General features: G+C 44.1%; 1 protein-coding gene across 1 annotated transcript in view; it reads left to right on the forward strand.

Annotated features, from left to right (window-relative positions):
- Nucleotides 1-22537, forward strand: part of LOC103078385 (cytochrome P450 2F5-like) — a 40323-nt gene that overhangs the window by 416 nt on the left and 17370 nt on the right. The window contains 3 exon segments of the mRNA XM_082931126.1: nt 87-248; nt 1225-1374; nt 6622-6626. Of these exon segments, the coding sequence (XP_082787252.1) occupies nt 87-248; nt 1225-1374; nt 6622-6626 (317 nt within the window).

Consider the following 22537-nt stretch of genomic DNA (forward strand, 5'->3'; position numbering starts at 1 on the left):
AGGGAAATGCATCTCGGTATGTGAGATCTGGGTACAGGGCCAGTTCAGGGTAGAGGCTGCTCTAACCACTCGCACTCACCTCCATCAGGTCAGCGAGCGCTATGGCCCTGTGTCCACAGTCCACCTGGGGTCCTGGCGGGTCGTGCTGCTGTGTGGATATGACACTGTAACGGAGGCTCTGGTGGACCAGGCTGAGGAATTCAGTGGACGAGGCAAGCAGGCTAACTTCAACTGGCTCTTCAAAGGCTATGGTGAGGGGGATCTCAGAGCGGGGGTGGGGCAGGGGGGTGTGGTCAGGCAGACTTGATGGCTTCAGTGTCCCCAGCCTTCTTGTCCTGACTTCCTCTGGCATTCTCTGTCCCCAGTCCTGTTCATTGTTGCCGCCCCCTCTGTCTCTCATTTGTCTTAGCATTTCTGCATCTCCGCTTCTCCCTGTCTCTCTCTCCCCTGTCTCCCTGTTCTCTTTCACTAGATGTCTCTTCTTTCTCTGTATCTCTTAGGAGCTCTTGGCACTTTTGCTTTGGAGCCCTGGTCCTCTATCTCCACATGCCTTTTGGTCTTTTTCTCCTTTTCAGCTTCTGCGCTCCCCCAGGCTTCTCTCTCCTTCCCTCTCTCTCTTCTTTCTTAGTCTTAGAATCTCACATTATTTCTGTTTCAAAATCCCCATGCCTCCATCTCCTGGTAACAGTCTCTCCTCCTCCCAGACCCTCTCTGTTTCTCTCTCCCTATTTTTCTCTCTTCTCCAGCTCAGTTTTAGAATCCTTCACAATTGTTATATCCGCCTCCCAGATCTCCAAATATCTCACTTCCCCTCCTTCCCTCCTCTGTCTCTTTCTCTTCCTGTGAGTGTCTCTGTATCTCTCTTTTCTCGGTGTATCTTTCCTGCCTCTCTCCTTCTGATTCTGTTCTTGCAACTCGGTCTCTACCTCTTTCTGCATTTCTCTGAGTTGTATGTCTCTCTCTGTCTCTCTCTCTCTTTCTCCCCCGCCCACCCCCCTCCCTCCCTCCCTCCCTTGCTTCCTCCCTCCCTTGCTTCCTCCCTCCCTTCCTCCCTCCCTCCTTTTCTTTCTTTCCTTTTTAAAAACTCATTTCTTTCCCTCCCTCCCCACCCCTCCCCTCCCCGCTCAACCTCCCACTCGCTCTCTCTCTGTCCACCTTTCTCTCGCTCTCCGGGCCAGGCGGCTGGTCTGGGCCTGCCCCGCCCCGACTCCTACGCTCCCTCTGCGGGCTTGGCGTTCGGCAGCTGGGAGCGCGCCAAGCAGCTCCGGCGCTTCACCACCGCACTGCGGGACTTGGGCGTGAGCAAGCGCGGCATCGAGGAGCGCATCCGGGGGGAGGCGGACTTCCTCATCGAGGCCTTCAGGGGCACGCGCGGTGAGTGTGGGGACCCCCGAGAGTGCGAGGGGGTGGAGGAGGAAGACAGCTGGCACCGACACACGCATCCTGGCCCCGGAAGGGGTCCAGGTTGGACGAAGGCGTCCGGCCTCCCAGCTCTGGGGTCTGAGGCTGGAAGTCTGGCTCAGCACTTCCGCGCCCTCCTCAAATTCGCAGACTGGCACCAGACCGCCAAGCTGACTCTCCCCCAAATCCCTGTCTCTCCCTAACCCCACCCCATCCCCCAGGCGCCTTCCTCGATCCCACCTTTTTCCTGAGCCAAACCGTCTCCAATGTCATCAGCTCCATCGTCTTCGGGGGCCGCTTTGACTATGAGAACAAAGAGTTCCTGTCACTGCTGTGTATGATGCCGGGAAGCTTCCAGTTCACAGCTACGTATCCCGGCCAGGTAACCTGTCCCAGGCTGGCTCTACCATGCCTCTACCTCAACCTGCCAACTGCCCCTCCACACCAAGACAGGTGCCCCAAACTCCCATCCTTCAACGGACAGGATCCCCTCAAAACCAACCCCCCACTCTCGGACAACTGAACAGTTGCACCAGAACCCGGGACAGGTGCCCAATACTCAGTCTCCAAGCACACCTGCATATCTCAAAAGATGCTCCCCCCACCAAAAAAAGAATGGAAAAAAATAGACACTGCAGGCAAGTTACATGTGTTCAACCCAGCTTTCTCTTCTCACCAGCGCAGGTGTCCTCACCCCAACTTACCTTAATATCTAACAGATGCCCCCTTTTAAGATATTCTATCCTTCCATCTGAATTTCTTAACACCTGGACAAGAGATCACCTCAGCCCACTTCCTGACTACCTGAACACCTGGTGCCGGAAAATTCAGCCCACCAAAATCGTTCATTATCTACACAGGTTTCCCAAACCAGCCCACTAGAATATCTAGACAGTGCCCCTTACCCAGCTCGCTTAAATATCTCAACATTTAGACCGGTACCCCAAACCAAGACCCCTAAACATGTAAACACCTGGACATATTATTCCCCAAACACCCAAATAAGTGTCTTCCAGCCCAGCTCACTCAAATACCTACAGACGTGCCCCCTATTGGCCCATTTGAATATATGAACACCTGAACAGGTATCTCCCCGCTTTAACACCTGCACAGCAGCCCCACTTTAATACCTTAACACCTGTACAGAAGCCCCCAATCCAGATTCCCTAAATATCCACTCAGTTGTTTCCAACTGAGACCACCTGAATGCCTAAACACTTAGGTGACCCCCCCCCTTCCAAGTCCCACCTAAATAGCTAAGCACCTGGACAGGTGTCTCCCAACCCAACCTCACCTGAATATATGAACACCAGATGTATGCTCCAATCCAGCATCACCTGAACATCTGAAACCTGGATATGTGTCCCAGTCCATCTCACTTTAATTCTTGGACAGGGTCCCTCACACTTAACTCACGTGAAAACTTAGATATCTATTCCCATCCAGCCCCATCGAAATACCTAAACATCTGTGTAGGTGCCTTTAACCCAGCGCCTTCCTTGCCCTGCGACAGGTCCAACTCCCATTGGGTCCTGAGCACTGACAGCTGTCCTTCCCTTCCCTTCTTGTCTCCCCACCCTCAGCTCTGTGAGATGTTCTACTCAGTGACGAAATACCTGCCAGGGCGCACACTGAACCAACCAAGTGCCCACTGCCTGCTCCTCCAGACCATCCCCCAAGACTCTCCCCTTGCACCTCCCAGGTGATTTTGGCAGGACCAGGTGAGCAAGACCCTGCACCAACAGCGCCTACGGCCTGAATGTTTTATGTCCGTGTCACACGTGGATGTCATGCATGTTGTACCTACTTGGACAATCATCCCTGCCCTGAGTCCTCACAATAGCTAAACACGTTCCCCCTCCTCCCCAAGCCAAAACCCATGAGGAGATTGACCACGTGACTGGCAAGAGCCATCAGCCCAAGTTCAAGGACGGAGCCAAGATGCCCTACACAGAGGCGGTGATCCACGAGATCCAGAGATTCTGAGACATGATCCCCATGGGCCCGGCCCGCAGAATCACCAAGGATACCGAGTTTCGAGACTTCCTCCTCTCCAAGGGGCTGCCCCACCCAGCCTAAAGGGATCTCCAACCCACTCCCTGTGACCCCGCACTCCGTTCCCCTTAGAAGCTTCCCAGCCCCTGTCCCACTCCCTCAAAGACTTTCCCAACTACCATGTCCCTTCCACCTTCCCACTCAGAGACTCCTGAATCCCATATCTCCCCAGACCTCTCGCCTCAGGGAATATGAACCCTATGTCCCCCCCCAAATTCTTGTCTCAAGAGAAACAACCTCCTTGTTCCCCCAACCTCCTGCCTTGGGAGACATGAACTGCATGTCTGTGAAAACTTCTGCCCCAGGAGACACAGAGCCCATGTTTCTCAAACTTCCCTTCTCAGGGGACATGAACCCCATGGCTGCCAAACTTCCTGTCTCGGGACCATGAATCTCACGTCCCCCAAAGCTCCTCCCTCAGAGGACCCCAACTCCCATGCCTCCCACTTCCCTTCACCTAGGACACACAAATTCCCCCTCCACCCCCAGGTGCTTTCAGCACACCCATCCCCCACTCCACCTTATCAAAGTCCCCTCCGTCCTCCCAGCCAGGGAGCCCAAGTGTTCCCTATGCTGGGCTCCCTGCTGAGAGACCCCAAGTTCTCCAACCCGCGAGATTTCAACCCCCAGCACTTCCCAGATGAGAAGGGGCAGTTTAAGAAGAGTGATGCTTTTGTGCCCTTCTCCATCGGTAAGACACACTGCCAAGCCAACACCAACAGGGGCCTCCTTCATCTCTAAGGTGTAACCTAGTATCTTTCTCCAACTTGGAAGTCCCTCTTACCATATACCTTGGAGCCAACCAGCTGCAACCCCCATAACTACCAAGAACCTGCGCCCAGGCAAAAGAAAAGGGACGATCGTACCCATTTCAGAGATGGGGAATATCATGGCCCAGAGTGAGTCAGAGATTTGTCCAAGGTCACTTAAATTCTTCGGATTCCTAGAAGGGCGATGGCACAGCAGCCACATTTGAGTGTGTATTTGAGGAGAAGGGGCACCTAAAGTTCCCATTGCTACAGCCTGTTTTGCTTCACTCCACCCCACGTTCTAGGGAAACAGGCTCAGAGAGGAGTAGCAACTTCTCTGAAAGTCTCTCAGGCCTCGATATTCCAGCCCATCCTCCCTGGGAGAATACAGGCGGGGGTCGGTAGTGGGGTCCAGGTAGCAATGAAAACAAGACTCACCTCCATGCCTTCCCCCATTCCTTCAGGAAAGCGGTACTGTTTTGGAGAAGGCCTGACTAGAATGGACCTCTTTCTCTTCCTCACCACCATCATGCAGAACTTCCGCTTCAAGTCCCCACAGTCGCCCCAGGACATCGACGTGTCCCGCAAACATGTGGGCTTTGTCACCATCCCACAAAACTACACCATGAGCTTCCTGCCCCAGTGAGCCAGGGCTGTGCCAGGGTGGGGCTGGTGGGAGGAGAAAATGGGGGAGGGAGGGGCGGGGCTAAGGATGGGGGGGGGATGGACGGGGGTCAGGGGAAGGAAGGGGCAAGGTGGATAGGAGAGGAAGAAACAAATGGACTCTGTTCACCTTGCTAGAGGTTTGTTTTTTCTCTTATTTTACTTGGCAAGCCACTTGAAAGAATTAAAGCACAACCAGAATTAAAATTCCCTAATCCTTTTTCAAAGAGTATGTGTTTTAAAGTTTTCTTGCCTTTTAAGTGCTTGAAAGTGTATATTGACATTAACCATAGATAATAGATTTTAGTAACAATAACCAGGTATTATTATTGAGCAAGTACACTGTGTCAGCTGTATGCTAAAAGCATCATATACTCACCTCACTTAATGCTCACAAACCTATGTCACGGGGAACAGTATTCATGCCCATTTTATGGGTAACAAAGATGAGGTCCAGAGAGTTTAAGTCTCTATCTGAGGTCCCACAGAACACAAATAAGTACTCAGCAAGTACATGAACACAGGTCTGTATAGGGATGGCCATACGTAGCCCACAGTCGTTTAGGGAGATTCTTAAAAAGCACCCCTTCCTCAAGTGAAAAAACAACAACTTATCATACTATTACACAACCTGAACAGCTCTGTCCAGGAGATTTTTTCCAGAGCCCTGACAGGCAGCTGACCTGGCTTCACTACACACTTGCCCACACCCTTGCCCACTCGGGCACACTTTGGACACCAGAGCATATTTTGTACCCACCACCAGATAAGGCTACTGTGTCCGATCAGAGTCAGGCCTGGGGACAGGAGTCAGACTTCTTAATGAAATGGGTGGGAGAGAGAAACACTTTCAGAGAAAATGCCAGGAGAAGTTTGGTAGCAGCACAGCCATGTCTGTGTGTGTGCGTGTGTGTGCGCATATGTGCATGCAGGCATTCGAGTATACGATTGCATGTTCTCCTGAGTGTATACAGGAAGTCATATTTCCTATGAGTTTCTGAAGGTGGGGCTCTCTCTGGTGGATCTGGGATCTGTGAGAGTCTGAATCACCTGCTTACTCTCAGATAAGTTAGCATATGTTCCCTTCGAAGTGACATCCTTCAGCATTGCACAATCTGAACATTCATACACATCAGCTTTAGATCTTTGTGTTAGACCTAGAGTTAGATCTAACCTTAGATCTAAATGCTACACAGATCCCCACATCCACAAAACTTGGCACACTTGAAGGACCAGTGATTGAGGTCAAGTGAGAGGAAATCTGGTCCTTTGAACCCTGCAAGTTTCATAACAGGCTATGATTCTCAAGTTTCTCAATTTCCATGATCTGTGTTTGGCAACTTGGTTTCCACAAATTGGCTGCTTCCTACTCATTGGAGGGAAATAAGGATCCACAGGGTCACACTCTTTATTATTACAAACACACTATTTAACAATCCAGAGTCAGAATCAAACTTTATCCATCCCTGTGCATGTCACTTTAAGAGGTTTCTAGAAACCTCACCTGGGGGAATCTTAGAATTGTGGCTTAACTAAACGGTCGAATCTTGGAACTGCAGAGTCCACAATTCATAATCTTGGAATCTCGGATTCCTAGAACCTTAGACTCAGAACATTTGAATTACTGATGCTTGGAACTCTTGATGCTTAGAATTGTAGCATCAGAGTTTCCTTTAGCCACATCCTTGGGAACTGCATTCCCAGCCCCTCCGGTGGCAAACGTCAGATCTCCAAGCTGAAAGTTCCTTCTGAGGAAAAGTCAAGAGAGGAAAGGAGGGGCTGGAACTAGCTGGGTTCTGCCAATGAGGCATATCTCCAGGGGAAGATAGGGTGGCTAGTAAGTCTTTGCCCAGCAAGAAGGGAGACGAGAGGGAAGAGAGAACAAGTATTAATCTCCAGAGTCCTCAAACTTACACCTGAAAAGGGAAAAGCAGGAGTCCATCAAGGCATTACCAAAGGTGCCAAGAGAAGTCACATTCTAGCCACCAATGCCTTGATCACACCTGTCCAGATAGGGCAGTCTCAGCTTTGTTGCTCTGGAAGAGCCAGTGACCCAGCCCAGCAAAGAGACAGTGCTGGGGCGGAGATGTTAACAGGAGCCCTGGATTCTGGTCCAGGCTTTGCTGCTAACTCTTTGGGCCTTCCTGAGTCTCTCATCTGTCTTCTTCCTCACAGGAATTATTTGAAGATTGAAACATAGCCTGGTGTTGAGCTTTAAAACTCAATGGCTGCAGGAATGGGAGGATGACAGTGGTGATGTTTCTGGGTAGCTTGTTTTTCACTACTCTCTTCTACCAAAACAAGAATCCTGCTCTTGCCATAATGACAGGCACAAGTAGCATGTGTGGAGTGCCTGCTATGTGCCAGGCACTGTGCTGAGCCCCTTGTATGAGTTTCCTAGAACTGCCAGACCAAAGTATCACAAGCTGGGTGGCTTACACCAACAGAAATGTATTGTCTCAGAGTTCTGCAAGCTAGATCCAAAATCAAGGTGTCACTGGGGCCATGCCCCCTCTGAAACCTGTAGGGGAATCCTTCCTGGCCTCTCCTTAGCTTCTGGTGGTTTGCAGCTCTTGGTCTTTGGAGCTGCTTGGCTTGCAGCTGTGTCATTCCATACTCTGTCTTTGTCATCACATGGTGTCGTCCCTGTGTTTGTCTCTCTTCACATGGCCATCTTTTTTTTTTTTTAATTTTATCGGAGTATAGTTGATTTACAATGTTGTGTTAGTTTCAGGTGTAGAAAAAAGTGAATCAGTTATGCATATACATATATCCACTCTTTTTTAGATTCTTTCCCCATATAGGTCAATACAGAGTATTGAGTAGAGTTCCCTGTGTTATACAGTAGGTCCTAATTAGTTATCTGTTTTATATATAGTAGTGTGTATATTTTAATCCCAAACTCCCAATTTATCCCTCCCCCATTCCCTCTTTGTTAACCATAAGTTTCTTTTCTACATCTGTGACTCTATTTCTGTTTTGTAAATAAGTTCATTTGTACCATTTTTTTAAGATTCCACATATAAGCGATATCATATGATATTTGTCTTTCTCTGTCTGACTTACTTCACTTAGTATGATCATCTCTAGGTCCATCCATGTTGCTGCAAATGACATTATTTTGTTCTTTTTTACTGGCCATCTTTTTATAAGCATACCAGTCATATTCCAAGATGACTTCATCTTAACTAATTATATCTTCAGTGATTCTTTTTCCAAATAAGATCACATTCTGAGGTCCTGGGAGTTCCGACTTTAGAGTACCTTCTTGACAGTTCAATCCATAACACCACTTATGCATGCACTCATTCAACCAAATAAAGTGTCTGCGAGGTGAGTCTATGATGATCCTTGTTACAAATGAGCACACGGACTCAGAGGAAGGTTAAAGAATCTGCCTAGGGCTTCCCTGGTGGCACAGTGGTTAAGAATCCGCCTGCCAATGCAGGGGACACGGGTTCGAGCCCTGGTCCGGGAAGATCCCACATGCCGCGGAGCAACTAAGCCCGTGAGCCACAGCTACTGAGCCTGTGTTCTAGATCCTGTGCTCCACAACAAGAGAAGCCACTGCAACGAGAAGCCCGCGCACCGCAACGAAGAGTAGCCCCCTCTCGCCTCAGCTAGAGAAACCCCGCGCGCAGCAACAAAGACTCAACACAGCCAAAAAATAATAATAATAAATTTATTTTTAAAAAAAGAAGAAGACATTCTTGTCTACAAAAAAAAAAAAAGAATCTGCTCAAAGTAACACAGTTAGGACATGACAAAGGCAGATTTGGATGAAAGACAGTTGGATTCCAGCGTGCCTCTCTTGAGGTTCCAGAGATGATTCAGATGTAGCCCCTGCCCCCAGAGGGACTCTGGAGGAAGGGGGTGATTCTCAGAAGAAATGTTTTGGAGAAAGGAGGTAGAGGGATGGGAATTTAGATGTCACATCACCCCTGACTCAAACTCAGGATGTTTCACATGTGACTGCTCCCAGGACGCATGCAAACCTGTACGCACACGTGCACACAGATATCTGTATAGCTGGAGCAGTGCTTTTTTACTCATGAGAGGCACTCTGATATTTTGTCTTCTCTTCTCTTTTATTATTTTTTAAATGCTTGTTGCAGCCCCTCCCGAACATTAATGTTCCTGAATCATTAATGGGTTATGACCTACAGTTTGAAGAACAAAAGCTTAAAGGAGAAATTCCAAAACTCCCTGGGCTAGTCTCCAAGACCCTTTCTAGCCTGAGCTCTGCTCTCCCCTCCCAATCTCATTTCTCATCACATGTCACTAAACAGATCCTATTCCCCAAGCTCACCAAACTTCTATTACTGTGCATGGATTATTATGTCTCCAGGCATTTGCACTGACTGTTCCCTCTGCCTAGAGTGCTTTTTCTGCCCTTTCCGCTGAAGGGAAGGACTGTGGCTGTGGTAATATTCACAGAATAACAAGCAAACAGGAAGGAAAGAACCCCTTATTCCTCTACCAAGATTCCATTCTCCCCCTAATGGTCCAGCAGGATCCAGCAGGAAATGGAGAAAAAGTGGTTCACAGGGTTCCCAAAAAAGTTACCACAAAACAAAGTATTAAAACGTGGCTTTTACATTAAAAGTAATTTCTTTTTTTTAGTTCTCATTACAAGAAAAAAATTCTACGTATGACAGATGTTAACTAGACTTACTGTGGTAATCATTTCACAAAATATACAAATCATTATGTTGTACACCTGAATCTAGTATAATGTATGTCAATTATACCTCAGTTTTAAAAAACTTTTTTTCCCATTTGCTATTGAAAAGATCAGTTCCGGTTATATGGAAAATCCATTTATTGGTAATACCTACGTTCTCTGACAATGCCAGGAGGGCAAAAAAAAACAAAACAAAACAAACCCCATGAGGCTTTGGGACTTCCCTCGTGGTCCAGTGGTTAAGAATCTGCCTTCCAATGCAGGGCATGCATGTTCGATCCCTGGTCGGGGAACTAAGATCCCACATACTGAGGGGCAACTAAGCCGGCGCATCCCAACTACTGAGCCCGTGCACTCTGGAGCCCGCATGCTGCAACGAAGAGCCCACTCACTGCAACGAAAGATCCCGAGTGCCACAACTAAGACCCAACACAGCTAAATAAGTAAGTTAAAAACAAGGCTTTGACGTGTAATATCCAACACAGTGTATATTAGCTACATAGCATCCTTCTTCACAATCTGTTCCAGAAAACAGAAAATAAGGAAACACTTCTCAACTTATTCTATGAAGCCAGTATTTCCCTGATGCCAAAACAAGACAATGATAGTACAAAAAAGAAAGTTACAGACCAATATCCCTCATGAATATAGATACAAAAATTCTCAACAAAATATTAGCAAACTAAATCCACCAATATATAAAAAGAGTAATACCCCAAGTGAGGTTTATTCTCAGGGTAGAAGGCTGGATCAACATTCAAAAATAAATGTTGGGGCTTCCCTGGTGGCGCAGTGGTAGAGAGTCCGCCTGTCGATGCAGGGGACGCGGGTTCGTGCCCCGGGCCAGGAGGATCCCACGTGCCGCGCAGCGGCTGGGCCCGTGAGCCATGGCCGCTGGGCCTGCACGTCCGGAGCCTGTGCTCCGCGGCGGGAGAAGCCACAGCACTGGGGGGGCCTGCATACCGCAAAAAAAAAAAAAAAAAAAAATGTTGAGGGGACATCCATGGTGGGGCAGTGGTTAAGACTCTGAGTTCCCAATGCAGGGGGCCAGGGTTCAATCCCTGGTCAGGGAACTAGATCCCACATGCATGCCACAACTAAGAGCTCGAATGCCACAACTAAGGAGACTGTGTGCCGCAACTAAGGAGTTGGCAAGCTGCAACTAAGGAGCCGGCCTGACGCAACAAAGACCCAGCACAACCTAATTAATTAAATGTTGACAAAGGATCAAATGCAATTCAATGGAGAAAATACAGTCTTTTCAACAAATGATGCCAGAACAACTGAATATCCACGTGGAAAAAAGAAATGAATCTAGACACAGCCCTGACACCTTCCACAAAAATTAATTCAAAATGGATCAAGGATCTAAATGTAGAATGAAAAAGAAGAAAACTTTTAGAAGATAACATAGAAAACCATAGTGACCTTGGGTTTGACCGTGACTTCTCAGATACAACACCAAATGTACTTTCCAACTGATAAGTTGGACTACATTAAAAATCAAAACTTCTGGGACTTCCCTGGTGGTGCAGTGGTTAAGAATCCGCCTGCCAATGCAGGGGATACAGTTTCGATCCCTGGTCCGGGAAGATCCCACATGCCACGGAGCAACTAAGCCCGTGAGCCACAACTACTGAGCCTGTGCTCTAGAGCCCGCAAGCCACAACTACTGAAGCCCACGGGCCTAGAGCCCGTGCTCCAAAACAAGAGAAGCCACCGCAATGAGCAGCCCACGCACCGTGAAGAAGACGCAACCAGCCAAAAATAAATTTTTTAAAAAATCAAAACTTCTGTTCTGCAAAGGACAGTTAAGAGAATGAAAAATACAAGCTACAGACTGGGAGAAAACATTTGCAAAGCATATATCTGATAAAGGACTTGTATCCAAAATACACCAAAAAAGACATAAAACTCAGCAATAAGAAAAAAAAATTTTTTTTAATGGGCATAAGATCTGAACAGACCCCTCACCAAAGAAGATATACACATAGCTAATAAGCATATGAAAAAAATACTTAACATCATATTTCATTAGGGAATTAACAAATTAAAAAAATACTGAGGGGCTTCCCTGGTGGCACAGTGGTTGAGAATCTGCCTGCCAATGCAGGGCACACAGGTTCGAGCCCTGGTCTGGGAAGATCCCACATGCCACAGAGCAACTAGGCCCGTGAGCCACAACTACTGAGCCTGCGCGTCTGGAGCCTGTGCTCCACAACAAGAGAGGCCGCGATAGTGAGAGGCCTGTGCACCGCGATGAAGAGTGGCCCCCCTTGCTGCAACTAGAGAAAGCCCTCACACAGAAATGAAGACCCAACACAGCCAAAAAATTAATTAATTAATTAATTTTTAAAAAAATGTTTTTTTAAAAAGAATACTGATATATCCACTACACCTATTGAACTGCTAAAATCCCAAACACTGACAAGGCCAAGTGTTGACAGGGATGTGGAGCGACGGGAACTCTCATTCATCACTGGTGGGAATGCAAAATGGTACAACCACTTCGGAGGACAATTTGGCAGTTTGTTACAAAGCTAAACATTGTCTATCGTAGGACTCAGCAATCGTGCTCTTTGGTATTTATCCAAATGAGTTAATGAATTTCCTATTCTTTTTTTTTTTTTTTTTTTTTTTTTTTTTTTTGCGGTCCGCGGGCCTCTCACTGCTGTGGCCTCTCCCGTTGTGGAGCACAGGCTCCGGACGCTCAGACTCAGCGGCCATGGCTCACGGGCCCAGCCGCTCCACGGCATGTGGGATCTTCCCGGACCGGGGCACGAACCCGTGTCCCCTGCATCAGCAGGTGGACTCTCAACCACTGCGCCACCAGGGAAGCCCTGAATTTCCTATTCTTGAATATTTCCTTGAAATCATCAAGTCCCAGCTCCTTTTTGCTTAATATTTCTTTCCTCAATTTATCTCTGCCCTCTCTCATTTTACTATAAGAAGTGAGAAGAAACCAGATCACATCTTCAGCACTTTGCTTGGAAATATCCTCAGCTAAATATCCAAGTTCATTGTTTACAAGTTCTGCTTTCCATGCAACTGTAATACCCAATTCAGCTAAGCTTCCTGCCACTATATAATAAGGATCCTCTTTCCTCCAATTTCAAAAAACATATTCCTCATTTCCTTCTGAGTCCTCACCAACAGTGTCTTTAACATCCATATTTCTACCAACAATCTGTTTAAGGCAATCTAGGCATTTTCTATCATGTGCCTCAAAATTCTTCCAGCCTCTACTCATTACACAATTCCAAAGTCACCCACATTTTAGGTATTTGTTACAGTGGCACCTCACTTCTAGTACCAAGATCCGTACTACAACACATTACCACACACTTGGTGTCTTAAAACAACAGAAATTAATTTTCTCAAAGTTCTGGAGGCCTAAAGTCTAAAATCAATTTTGCTGGGATGAATCAAGTTTTCAGCAGGCTATTAAAGATGGGAGGGAGGATCTGAGTACAAAGGGAGGCACAAGCAACTCTTTGGGATGTTGGAATTATTCTGCATCCTATCTGCAAAGGTTATAAGAAGCTATGTAAAACCTCACTGTAAAGAGGGAGTTTTACAGTATGTAAAAAGAGGGTATTTTTTTTAAAGAGGAATTAGAATTTTTTTTAAAGAGTGAACCCAAGACAGTGTCCTACTGTATAGCCTGGAAATTATATTCAATATCTTGTAATAACCTATAATGAAAAAGAATCTGAAAAAAAATATATATATATATATAACTGAATCACTTTGCTGTGCACCTGAAACTAACAACATTGCAAACCAACTATACTTTAATTTTTCAAAATTAATTAATTAATTTTTTTAAAGAGTGAGCCAAGGGACTTTCCTGGTGGTGCAGTGGATAAGACTCCATACTACCAATGCAGGGGGCCCGGGTTCAATCCCTGGTCAGGGAACTAGATCCCACATGCATGCCACAACTAAGAGTTCACATGCCACAACGAAGGAACCAACATGCCACAACTAAGGACCTGGCGAGCCGAAACTAAGGAGCCTGCCTGCCACAACTAAGACCCGGTGCAACCAAATAAGAAAAAAAAAATAGAAAAGAAAAGAAAAAAAAAAGAGTGAGCCAAGTCTATAGGCAGATTTATGGAGGAAAAAAAAAAAAAACCTAGCTGCAGGTAATCTGAAATGTCCTGTTAGTTTTAGGCTACTCTGAACAGTCATGTTACATTTAATAATCTTATCCATAAAGTCTTAAACAGGAAGCCTCATGAAAGTGTGAGACAACAGACACTGGGAATTGAAAGGGCTTTCTGCAAAACCCACTTCTTTAGAGCTTCTGGAAGCCAAACACTAGGCTTTGATACAGTGCCACGTTAAATGTCTAATGAAAAAGGCTTTGCCTTCCAAAGGATTAAAAAATGTACTGTAAAAAATGCACAAGAAAACATCAAGCAAATCCTAGTTGAGATCTGGACAATTTCCAAAACAGCTATTCTATGCTATTCAAAATGTCAAGGTCGGGAATTCCCTGGTAGTCCAGTGGTTAGGACACCCTGCTTTCACTGCCAAGGGCCTGGGTTCAATGCCTGGTTGGGTAACTAAGATCCCTCAACCCCCGCGGCGTGGCCAAAAAAGAGACAAAATTGGCTTTACCCAGTCCAGCAGCTGAAGCTTGGCGCTCGGGTTACCCGTGCAGCGACGCCCCCTGGTCCCACCGATACCACTGCTGCTCTCGTCCCTTCGCTTCAGTGTGTACCCGCGACAATGAGTACAACTACCTTGTCAGAGTTGTCCTTATTGGAAATTCTGGTTTTGATAGAGTAATCTCCTGTCTTGATTTACTCGAAATGGGTTTAATCTTGAAAGCAAGAACACCATTGGAATAGAGTTTGCAACAAGAAGCATCCGGGTTGATGGGAAAACAATAAAGGCACAGATATGGGACACAGCAGGGCAAGAGCTATACAGAGCTATAACATCAGCACACTATCGTGGCGCTGTAGGTACCTTATTGGTGTATGATATTGCTAAACATCTCACGTATGAAAATGTACAGTGATGGCTGACAGAACCGAGGGATCTCACTGAGAATAACATTGTTACCATGTTTGTGGGCAATAAGAGTGAGTTGCGTCATTTCAGGGCAGTTCCTACAGATGAAGCAAGAGCTTTTGCAGAAAAGAATGGTTTGTCATTCACTGAGACACCTGCTCTAGACTCTACAGATATAGAAGCTGCTTTTCAGACAATCTTGACAGAGAGATACCACATTGTTTCCCAGAAGCAACTGTCAGACAGACGTGAAAATGACATGTTCTCAAGCAACAATGTGATTCCTTTTCTTGTTCCACAAACCACTGAAAACAAGCCAAAGGTGCAGTGCTGTCAGAACATGTAAGGTGTTTCTCTTCTCCCCTGGAGGGCTATGTATAGTCCAATTCCCAGGTCTGAGATTTAAACATATTTGTAATTCTTGTGGTCAATGACAACAACAACAACAACAAAAAGACAAAAGTGGAGAATCTATTCCATATTAAAGAAAATCAAAGAGGCTACAGCTAAATATAATGCATAATCACAGATTGGATCCTGAACTGAAGGAAAGGGGCAATTGCTACAAAAGGCAGTATTGGGACAATTGATGAACATTTAATACAGGCTGTAAATTTGATAAATTATTGAATCAGTGCTAAAATTTCTGATATACAAATATGAATATAGATATGGAGAAATAGAACACTCAAGGGAATGACTATACCCTGCACAACATATGGATCCATCAGGTGATTGCTCATGAAAGAGCTATATCTTTAGAAAGGAAGAGAGAGAGAGGGGGAAGGAGGAAAGAAGTCATTAGGTGGCATGCTGAGCTCCACCCTCTAAGAGCAGACTGCTCACCAGGACCCTTAAATACCTCTGCTGCTGCCCATTCCTCTGTTGCAACAAAGATCTTGATCCTCAGGGTTATACGGGAAAACATTTGTGGAACCCCCGTGGCACAGTGAAGGGGCTCATGCAGGTTTGACTTAAGCCTTACAAAGTAACTATCAACATGGGAGACGACCCTAACCCTGAAACTACTGATTCGAAGGTCTCTGGAATAAGAAATGTATAAACATGAGCAGAGTAGAGATATCCACCCCCTCCCTGGAAGTATATCCAGTGAGAGAAAGAAAGAAAAGAAAGAAAGAAAGAAAGAAAAGAAAGAAAGAAAGAAAGAAAGAAAGAAAGAAAGAGAGAGAGAGCCCTGAATACAGGGAGAGAAAACAAAACAAAACAAAAACTGGAGAAAGAAGCCCCCAATTTGACCTAATTGGAAATCCAAGATTTACTGAAAGAATTTATACATTCAAAAGATTAAAGGGACTGAAGAGCTTTTGTGCCTTTACACACAGATTCCAAATTAACTTTAACATGTGCTGAAATGTGCCAGTTGGCAAGCCTTTGTGATCGTAATCAATACAAGGGCTCAAATTACAGTTACACCTGGAGATCCCACTAAACTTAAACAAGGTACTCCCTATAATCTTAAGGGAGTTGCTGAATATAAAGTGAAAGACCAACAGGAATTTAGCCACTGGAACTATTGCCTTGCTTAAATTCCCCCCATGGTCAGCACTCATTACTCTAAAATGTGCCATAGTGGGCGCGGATAATCGGATACAACAAAGATTATACACCAATAAACTGGATAACCTAAAAGAAATAGACAAATTCCTAGAAACATTCAAACTACCTAGACAGATTGAATCATGAAGAAACAGAGAATATGAACAAATCTATATCTAGTAAGGAGATTGAATTAGTAATCAAAAACGTCCTATATCTAGTAAGGAGATTGAATTAGTAATCAAAAACGTCCCAACAAAGAAAGCCCAGGACAAGATTGCTTCGTTGGTGAATTCTACCAAATACTTAAAGAAGAATTAATGCCAATCTTTCTCAAACTTTTCCCAAAAAATTGAAGAGGAATTTTTCAGTGTTTTGAACATCAGTCTTAGCAATATCTCTCTGGATATGTCTCCTCAGGCAAGGGAAACAAAAGCAAAAATAAACAAATGGGACTACCTAAAACTCAAAAGCTTCTGCACAGTAAAGGAAATGATCAACGAGAACAACCAAACAGATACAACCTACTGAATAGGAGAAGATATTTGCAAATCACATATCTGAAAAGGAGTGACTATCCAAAATATATAGAGAATGCGTACAACTAACAATAAAAAAAAAACTTTTTTTAATGGATAGAAGAGGGACTTCCCTGGTGATCCAGTGGTAAAGAATCTGCCTTCCAATGCAGGGGACATGAGTTCAATCCCTGGTTGGGGAACTAAGATCCCACATGCTGAGAGGCAACTAAGCCCTCATGCCACAACTACAGAGCCTGCACGCCTCAACTGGAGAGAGAAAACTCGCATTCCACAACTAGAGAGAAACCCGCACGCTGCAATGAAGAGCCCACACACTGCAACAAAAAGATCCTGCATGCCTCAACAAAGATCCCTCATGCCACAATGAAGACCTGATGCAGCCAAAAATAATAATAATAATAATAAAATTTTTAAAATGGGTAGAACAGCTGAATAGACATTTTTCCAAAGAAGATATACAGATGTCCAAAAGGCACCTGAAAAGATGGAAGACAGTATTTGTTAATGATGTTCATACTGCCTAAAGTGATCTACAGACTGTATGCAATCCCTATCAAAATTCCGATAGCATTTTTCACAAAAATAGAAAAAACAATCCAAAAATTAATATGGAACCACAGGGGATCACCAAATAGCCTAAACAATCTTGAGGGGAAAAAAGAAAGAAACAAAGCTGGAAGCATCACACTTCCTGATTTCAAAATATATTACACTATAAATCTCCTAGAAGAGAACACAGGCAAAACATTCTATGACATAAACAGTATCAATGTCTTTTTTTTTTTTTTGGCTGTACCACTGAGCTTATAGGATCTTAGATCCCCAACCAGGGACTGAACCTGGGACCTTGGCAGTGAAAGCATGGAGTCCTAACCCCTGGATCGCCAGGGAATTTCCACCAATGTCTTCTTAGGTCACTCTCTCAAGGCAATAGAAATAAAAGCTAAAATAAACAAATGGGACCTAATCAAACTTACAAGTTTTGCACTGTAAAGGAAACCATAAACAAAATAAAAAGACAACCTAAGGACTGGGAGAAAGTATTTGCAAATTATGTGACCGACAAAGGCTTAATTTCCAAAATATACAAGCAGCTCATACAACTCAACAACAAAAAAAACATATAACCTGAACAAAAAATGGGCAGGAGACCTAAACAGACATTTCTCCAAAGAAGACATACAGATGGCTAACAGGCACATGAAAAGGTGCCCAACATTGCTAATCATTAGAGAAATGCAAATCAAAACTACAGTGAGGTACCACCTCGCACCAGTCAGAATGGCCACCATTAAAAAGTCTACAAATAACAAGTGCTGGAGAGGGTATGGAAAAAAGGGAACCCTCCCTCACTGTTGGTAGGAATGTAAGTTGGTGCAGCCACTATGGAAAACAGTATGGAAGTTCCTCAAAAAACTAAAAATAGAATTGCCGTATAATCCAGCAATCCCTCTCCTGGGCATATATCCAGACAAAACTGTAATTCAAAAAGATAACTGCACCCCTATGTTCATAGCAGCACTATTCACAATACCCAAGACATGGAAACAACCTAAATGTTCATCAACAGACGAATGAATAAAGAAGATGTGGTACATTATTTCATTGATTTTTTTATGGCTGATTACTATTCCTTTGTATATACAAAGGAATAGTAATCAGCCATAAAAAATGAATGAAATAATGCCATTTGCAGCAACATGGATGGACCTAGAGATTATTATACTAAGCGAAGTAAGTCAGAAAGAGAAAGACAAATACCGTATGCTAACATATATATAAGGAATCTAAAAAAAAAAAAAAAAAGGTCATGAAGAACCTGTGGACAGGATGGCAATAAAGATGCAGACCTACTAGAGAATGGACTTGAGGACACGGGGAGGGGGAAGGGTAAGCTGGGACCAAGTGAGAGAGTGGCATGAACATATATACACTACCAAATGTAAAACAGATAGCTAGTGGGAAGCAGCCGCATAGCACAGGGAGATCAGCTCGGTGTTTTGTGACCACCTAGAGGGGTGGGATAGGGAGGGTGGGAGGGAGGGAGATGCAAGAGGGAGGAGATATGGGGATATATGTATATGTATAGCTGATTCACTTTGTTATAATATACAGCAGAAACTAACACACCATTGTAAAGCAATTATACTCCAATAAAGATGTTAAAAAAAAAAGAATGGAGCTTCCCTGGTGGCGCAGTGGTTGAGAGTCCGCCTGCCGATGTAGGGGACACAAGTTCGTGCCTCGGTCCGGGAAGATCCCACATGCCGCGGAGCGGCTGGGCCCGTGAGCCACGGCCGCTGAGCCTGCGCGTCCGGAGCCTGTGCTCCGCAACGGGAGAGGCCACAGCAGTGAGAGGCCCGCGTACCGCAAAAAGAAAAAAAAGAAAAAAAGGAAAAATAAAAAATGTATATATATGTATAACTGAATCACTTTGCTGTACAGCAGAAATTAACACAACATCGTAAATCAACTATACTGCAATATTTTTGTTTGTTTGGCCTTGCGACACAGCATGCAGGATCTTAGTTACTCCAACCAGGAATCGAACCCGTGCCCCCTGCAGTGGAAGCACGGAGTCTTAACCACTGGACCTCCAGGGAAGTCCCTATGCTTCAATTGTAAAAATTAAATCTAAAAAATAATAATAAGTAAAAACAGACCATACTCAGCAATTAATAACCCCCCCCATGACCCACACTCATAGATTGAATAAAAAATAAATCACACAAGACACAGTAAGGATGAAGATAAATAAATAGGAGAGGGTATACCAGACTAATGTCTCCTGAAAAAAAGACAATGTGGCTATACATACTTATATGAAACAAGATTGACACTATGGCAAAAAGAAATTATTAGGAATTACAGGAATATTGTGAAAAAAGGACCTATGCACCTGGAAAATATAAAAATCCTGACACATAACAATATAGCCCTAAATTACAAGACTTTAACTTATCCCCATGAGTAACTGATAAATCAAACAGATTTTTTAAAATAGTAAAAGTATAGAATATTTGAAAAAGATGCTTAATTAAGTAGACCCATTTAACAGCTAGAGGACCCTAAACTCTTAGAGAACCCTCACTATTTTCAAACACACATGGAAATTTTACAAATACTAGCCACATACCAGGCCAAGATATAAACCTTAATAAATGTTAATGGAATAATAGTATAGACAATACAATCTGTCCACAATGTAAAAAAAAAAAAAAAGAAATCAATAACAAAAAGAGAAAAACAAACACCAAAATGTCAGAAATTTTAAAGCATACTTCTATACAATGAATGAACCAAGTAGAAATCATATTGGGTATTGAAAACGTTTAGAGCTGAATGATGAAATCATTACATCTCAATACTTAAAGGATACAGACTTCAGAGAGAAGTGCTTATATGAAAATAAGAAAACTGAAAATTAATGAGTTCAGCACCCAATACAGGAAAAATTTTTTAAATAATTACAGAGCAAGACCTTTTAAAAGGTCAAAGAAAGAGACCCGTGAGGGTCTCTGCCTCTGCTCTCAGCCAGGAGATTGCTAAGCTTGCCTTTACTAGTCAACCAAGAGTTAAACATTGTGTACAGTGAGACCACTCAGCATCCTTGTTTAGGGACCTAGGAAACAAAGTCTGGGCTCCTCAGCCTGGCATTCAAATAGCAGAAATGAGTGAAGCACAAAACAACAACAACAAACACACACACACACAAACAAAACAGTAGAGAGAGCTTCTAAGTTAGGGAACCAGAATGCTTCCACGTGCCAGGTCCCAAACTCTACAAAGACAGGGGCTCCTTTGTTCAGGACCTCCCTCTGTGTATCCCTTTATCTGCCTGTTGATTTGTACCCTTTAATATTCTTTATAATAAACCGGTAACTGGTAATCTAGTGAGAGGAAAAAAAGAGTAGAATCTATGAGACCAAAAGCTCCTTTAAGAAGAAAAAAAAATTGTTTAACTTCTTACAATATTTGTGACAAGCAGAATTCTGAAAATGATTCCGCATGACCCATACCTCCATATACTCCCCTTCCCTTAAGTGTGGGCGGGATGTATGAATAGGATGGCATTATCACTCCCCTGACTATGTTACATTCCATGACAAAGGGGATTTTGCAGATGTAATTAGAGTCCCAAATCTCTTGATTTTTGAGTTAACCATAAATGAGATTATCCTGGGAGGACGTGACCCAGTCAGACAGCTCTTAAAAAGGGACTGGCCCTTCCAACAAAGGATTAGTGATCAAACTAAACTCCTATAAACCAACAAGAAAAAAACCAAAAGGTATTAAAAGGCAGTTCACAGAGGAGGAAAGGGAATGGCTGATACACACCTGAAATGCCCAACCCAGTAATCATCTGGAGAAAAGTAAATTAAAATGAGATATTTCACACTCGTCAGATTAGCAAAAGTTTATAATTGATAGGAACAAATATTGAAGAGCAACACAGGAATCTTTATATACTGTGGGTGGGAGCAACACAGGAATCTTTATATACTGTGGGAGTATAAATTAGCTAAGCTAACTTTGCAGAGCAATTTGGCAATGCCTAGCCGAGTTCAAGTTGCACATATACTGCAACCCAGCAATTCCACTTCTGGCAATCGACCCTAGAAAAATTCTCACAGCTGTACACAGGAGACAGCCCGACTAGAGTGTCAACTCCGTGAGAACAGGGCTTTTTTTTTTCTGTTTTCTTTGCTGTATTCCCAGTAACTATACAGTTGACCCTTGAACAATGCAGCATTTGGAGGAGCTGCCTCCTGGCAATGGAAAATCCGCCTGTAACTTTACAGCCGGCCCTCCGAATCCTCAGTTCCACATCTGCAGATTCAACCAACCCTGATCATGTACATATAGTACATATTTCCTGAAAAATAAATCCAAGTCAAGTGGACCCGCGACACAATTCAAACCCGTGTTGTTCAAGGGTCAGCTGTAGTTGGTTGGTCCTCGATTAATACTTGTTGACTTGAGTAATGAGTGACATGGTCGTATCGAGGAAGATTCCTCTGGTTCCACCTAGGAGCTGGGGACTAGAGGCAGAAGAGGAGGTAAGTAGTGATTTGGGTAGAAATTGACAGGGTCCGTGATGGTGGAGACCTGGTCACAGAGAGAAGCCATCCCTCCCCTGTTGTACCACTCCGTAACTCCCCAGTAAACTCATCTCCTTCATCCTCTGAGTATGGACATCGTGAGGGTCCCCTCTTCCTTCGCTCTCAGCCAGGAGATTCCTAGGCTTGTCTTGACTAGTCAACCAAGAGTTAAACATTGTGTACAGTGAGACGCCTCAGCATCTTTGTTTAGGGACCTAGGAAACAAAGTCTGGGCTCCTCAGCCCAGCATTCAAAGCCCTTGAATACCCAAATCCTTCCCCCTACATTTATTTTATTTTATTTTATTTTTAATTAACTTTTATTGGCGTATAGTTGCTTTACAATGTTGTGTTAGTTTCTACTGTACTGCAAAGTGAATCAGTTATACATATACATATATCCCCTCCTTTTTGGACTTCCTTCCCATTTAGATCACCACAGAGCACTGAGTTGAGTTCCCTGTGCTATACAGAAGGTTCTCATCAGTTATCTATTTTATACATAGTATCAATAGTGTATATATGTCAATCCCAATCTCCCAATTCATCCCACCCCCCCTTTCCCCCTTGGTATCTACACGTTTGTTCTCTACATCTGTGTCTCTATCTCTGCTCTGCAAATAATATTATCTATACCATTTTTCTAGATTCCACACATATGTGCTATAACATACAATATTTTTCTCTTTCTGACTTACGTCACGCTGTATGACAGTCTGTAGGTCCATTCCCCCTTACATTTTTTTTTTTTTTTTTTTTT

This window comes from Lipotes vexillifer, unplaced genomic scaffold (assembly GCF_000442215.2).
Source record: "Lipotes vexillifer unplaced genomic scaffold, Lipotes_vexillifer_v1.1 scaffold371, whole genome shotgun sequence".
NCBI classification, from domain to species: Eukaryota; Metazoa; Chordata; class Mammalia; order Artiodactyla; family Lipotidae; genus Lipotes; species Lipotes vexillifer.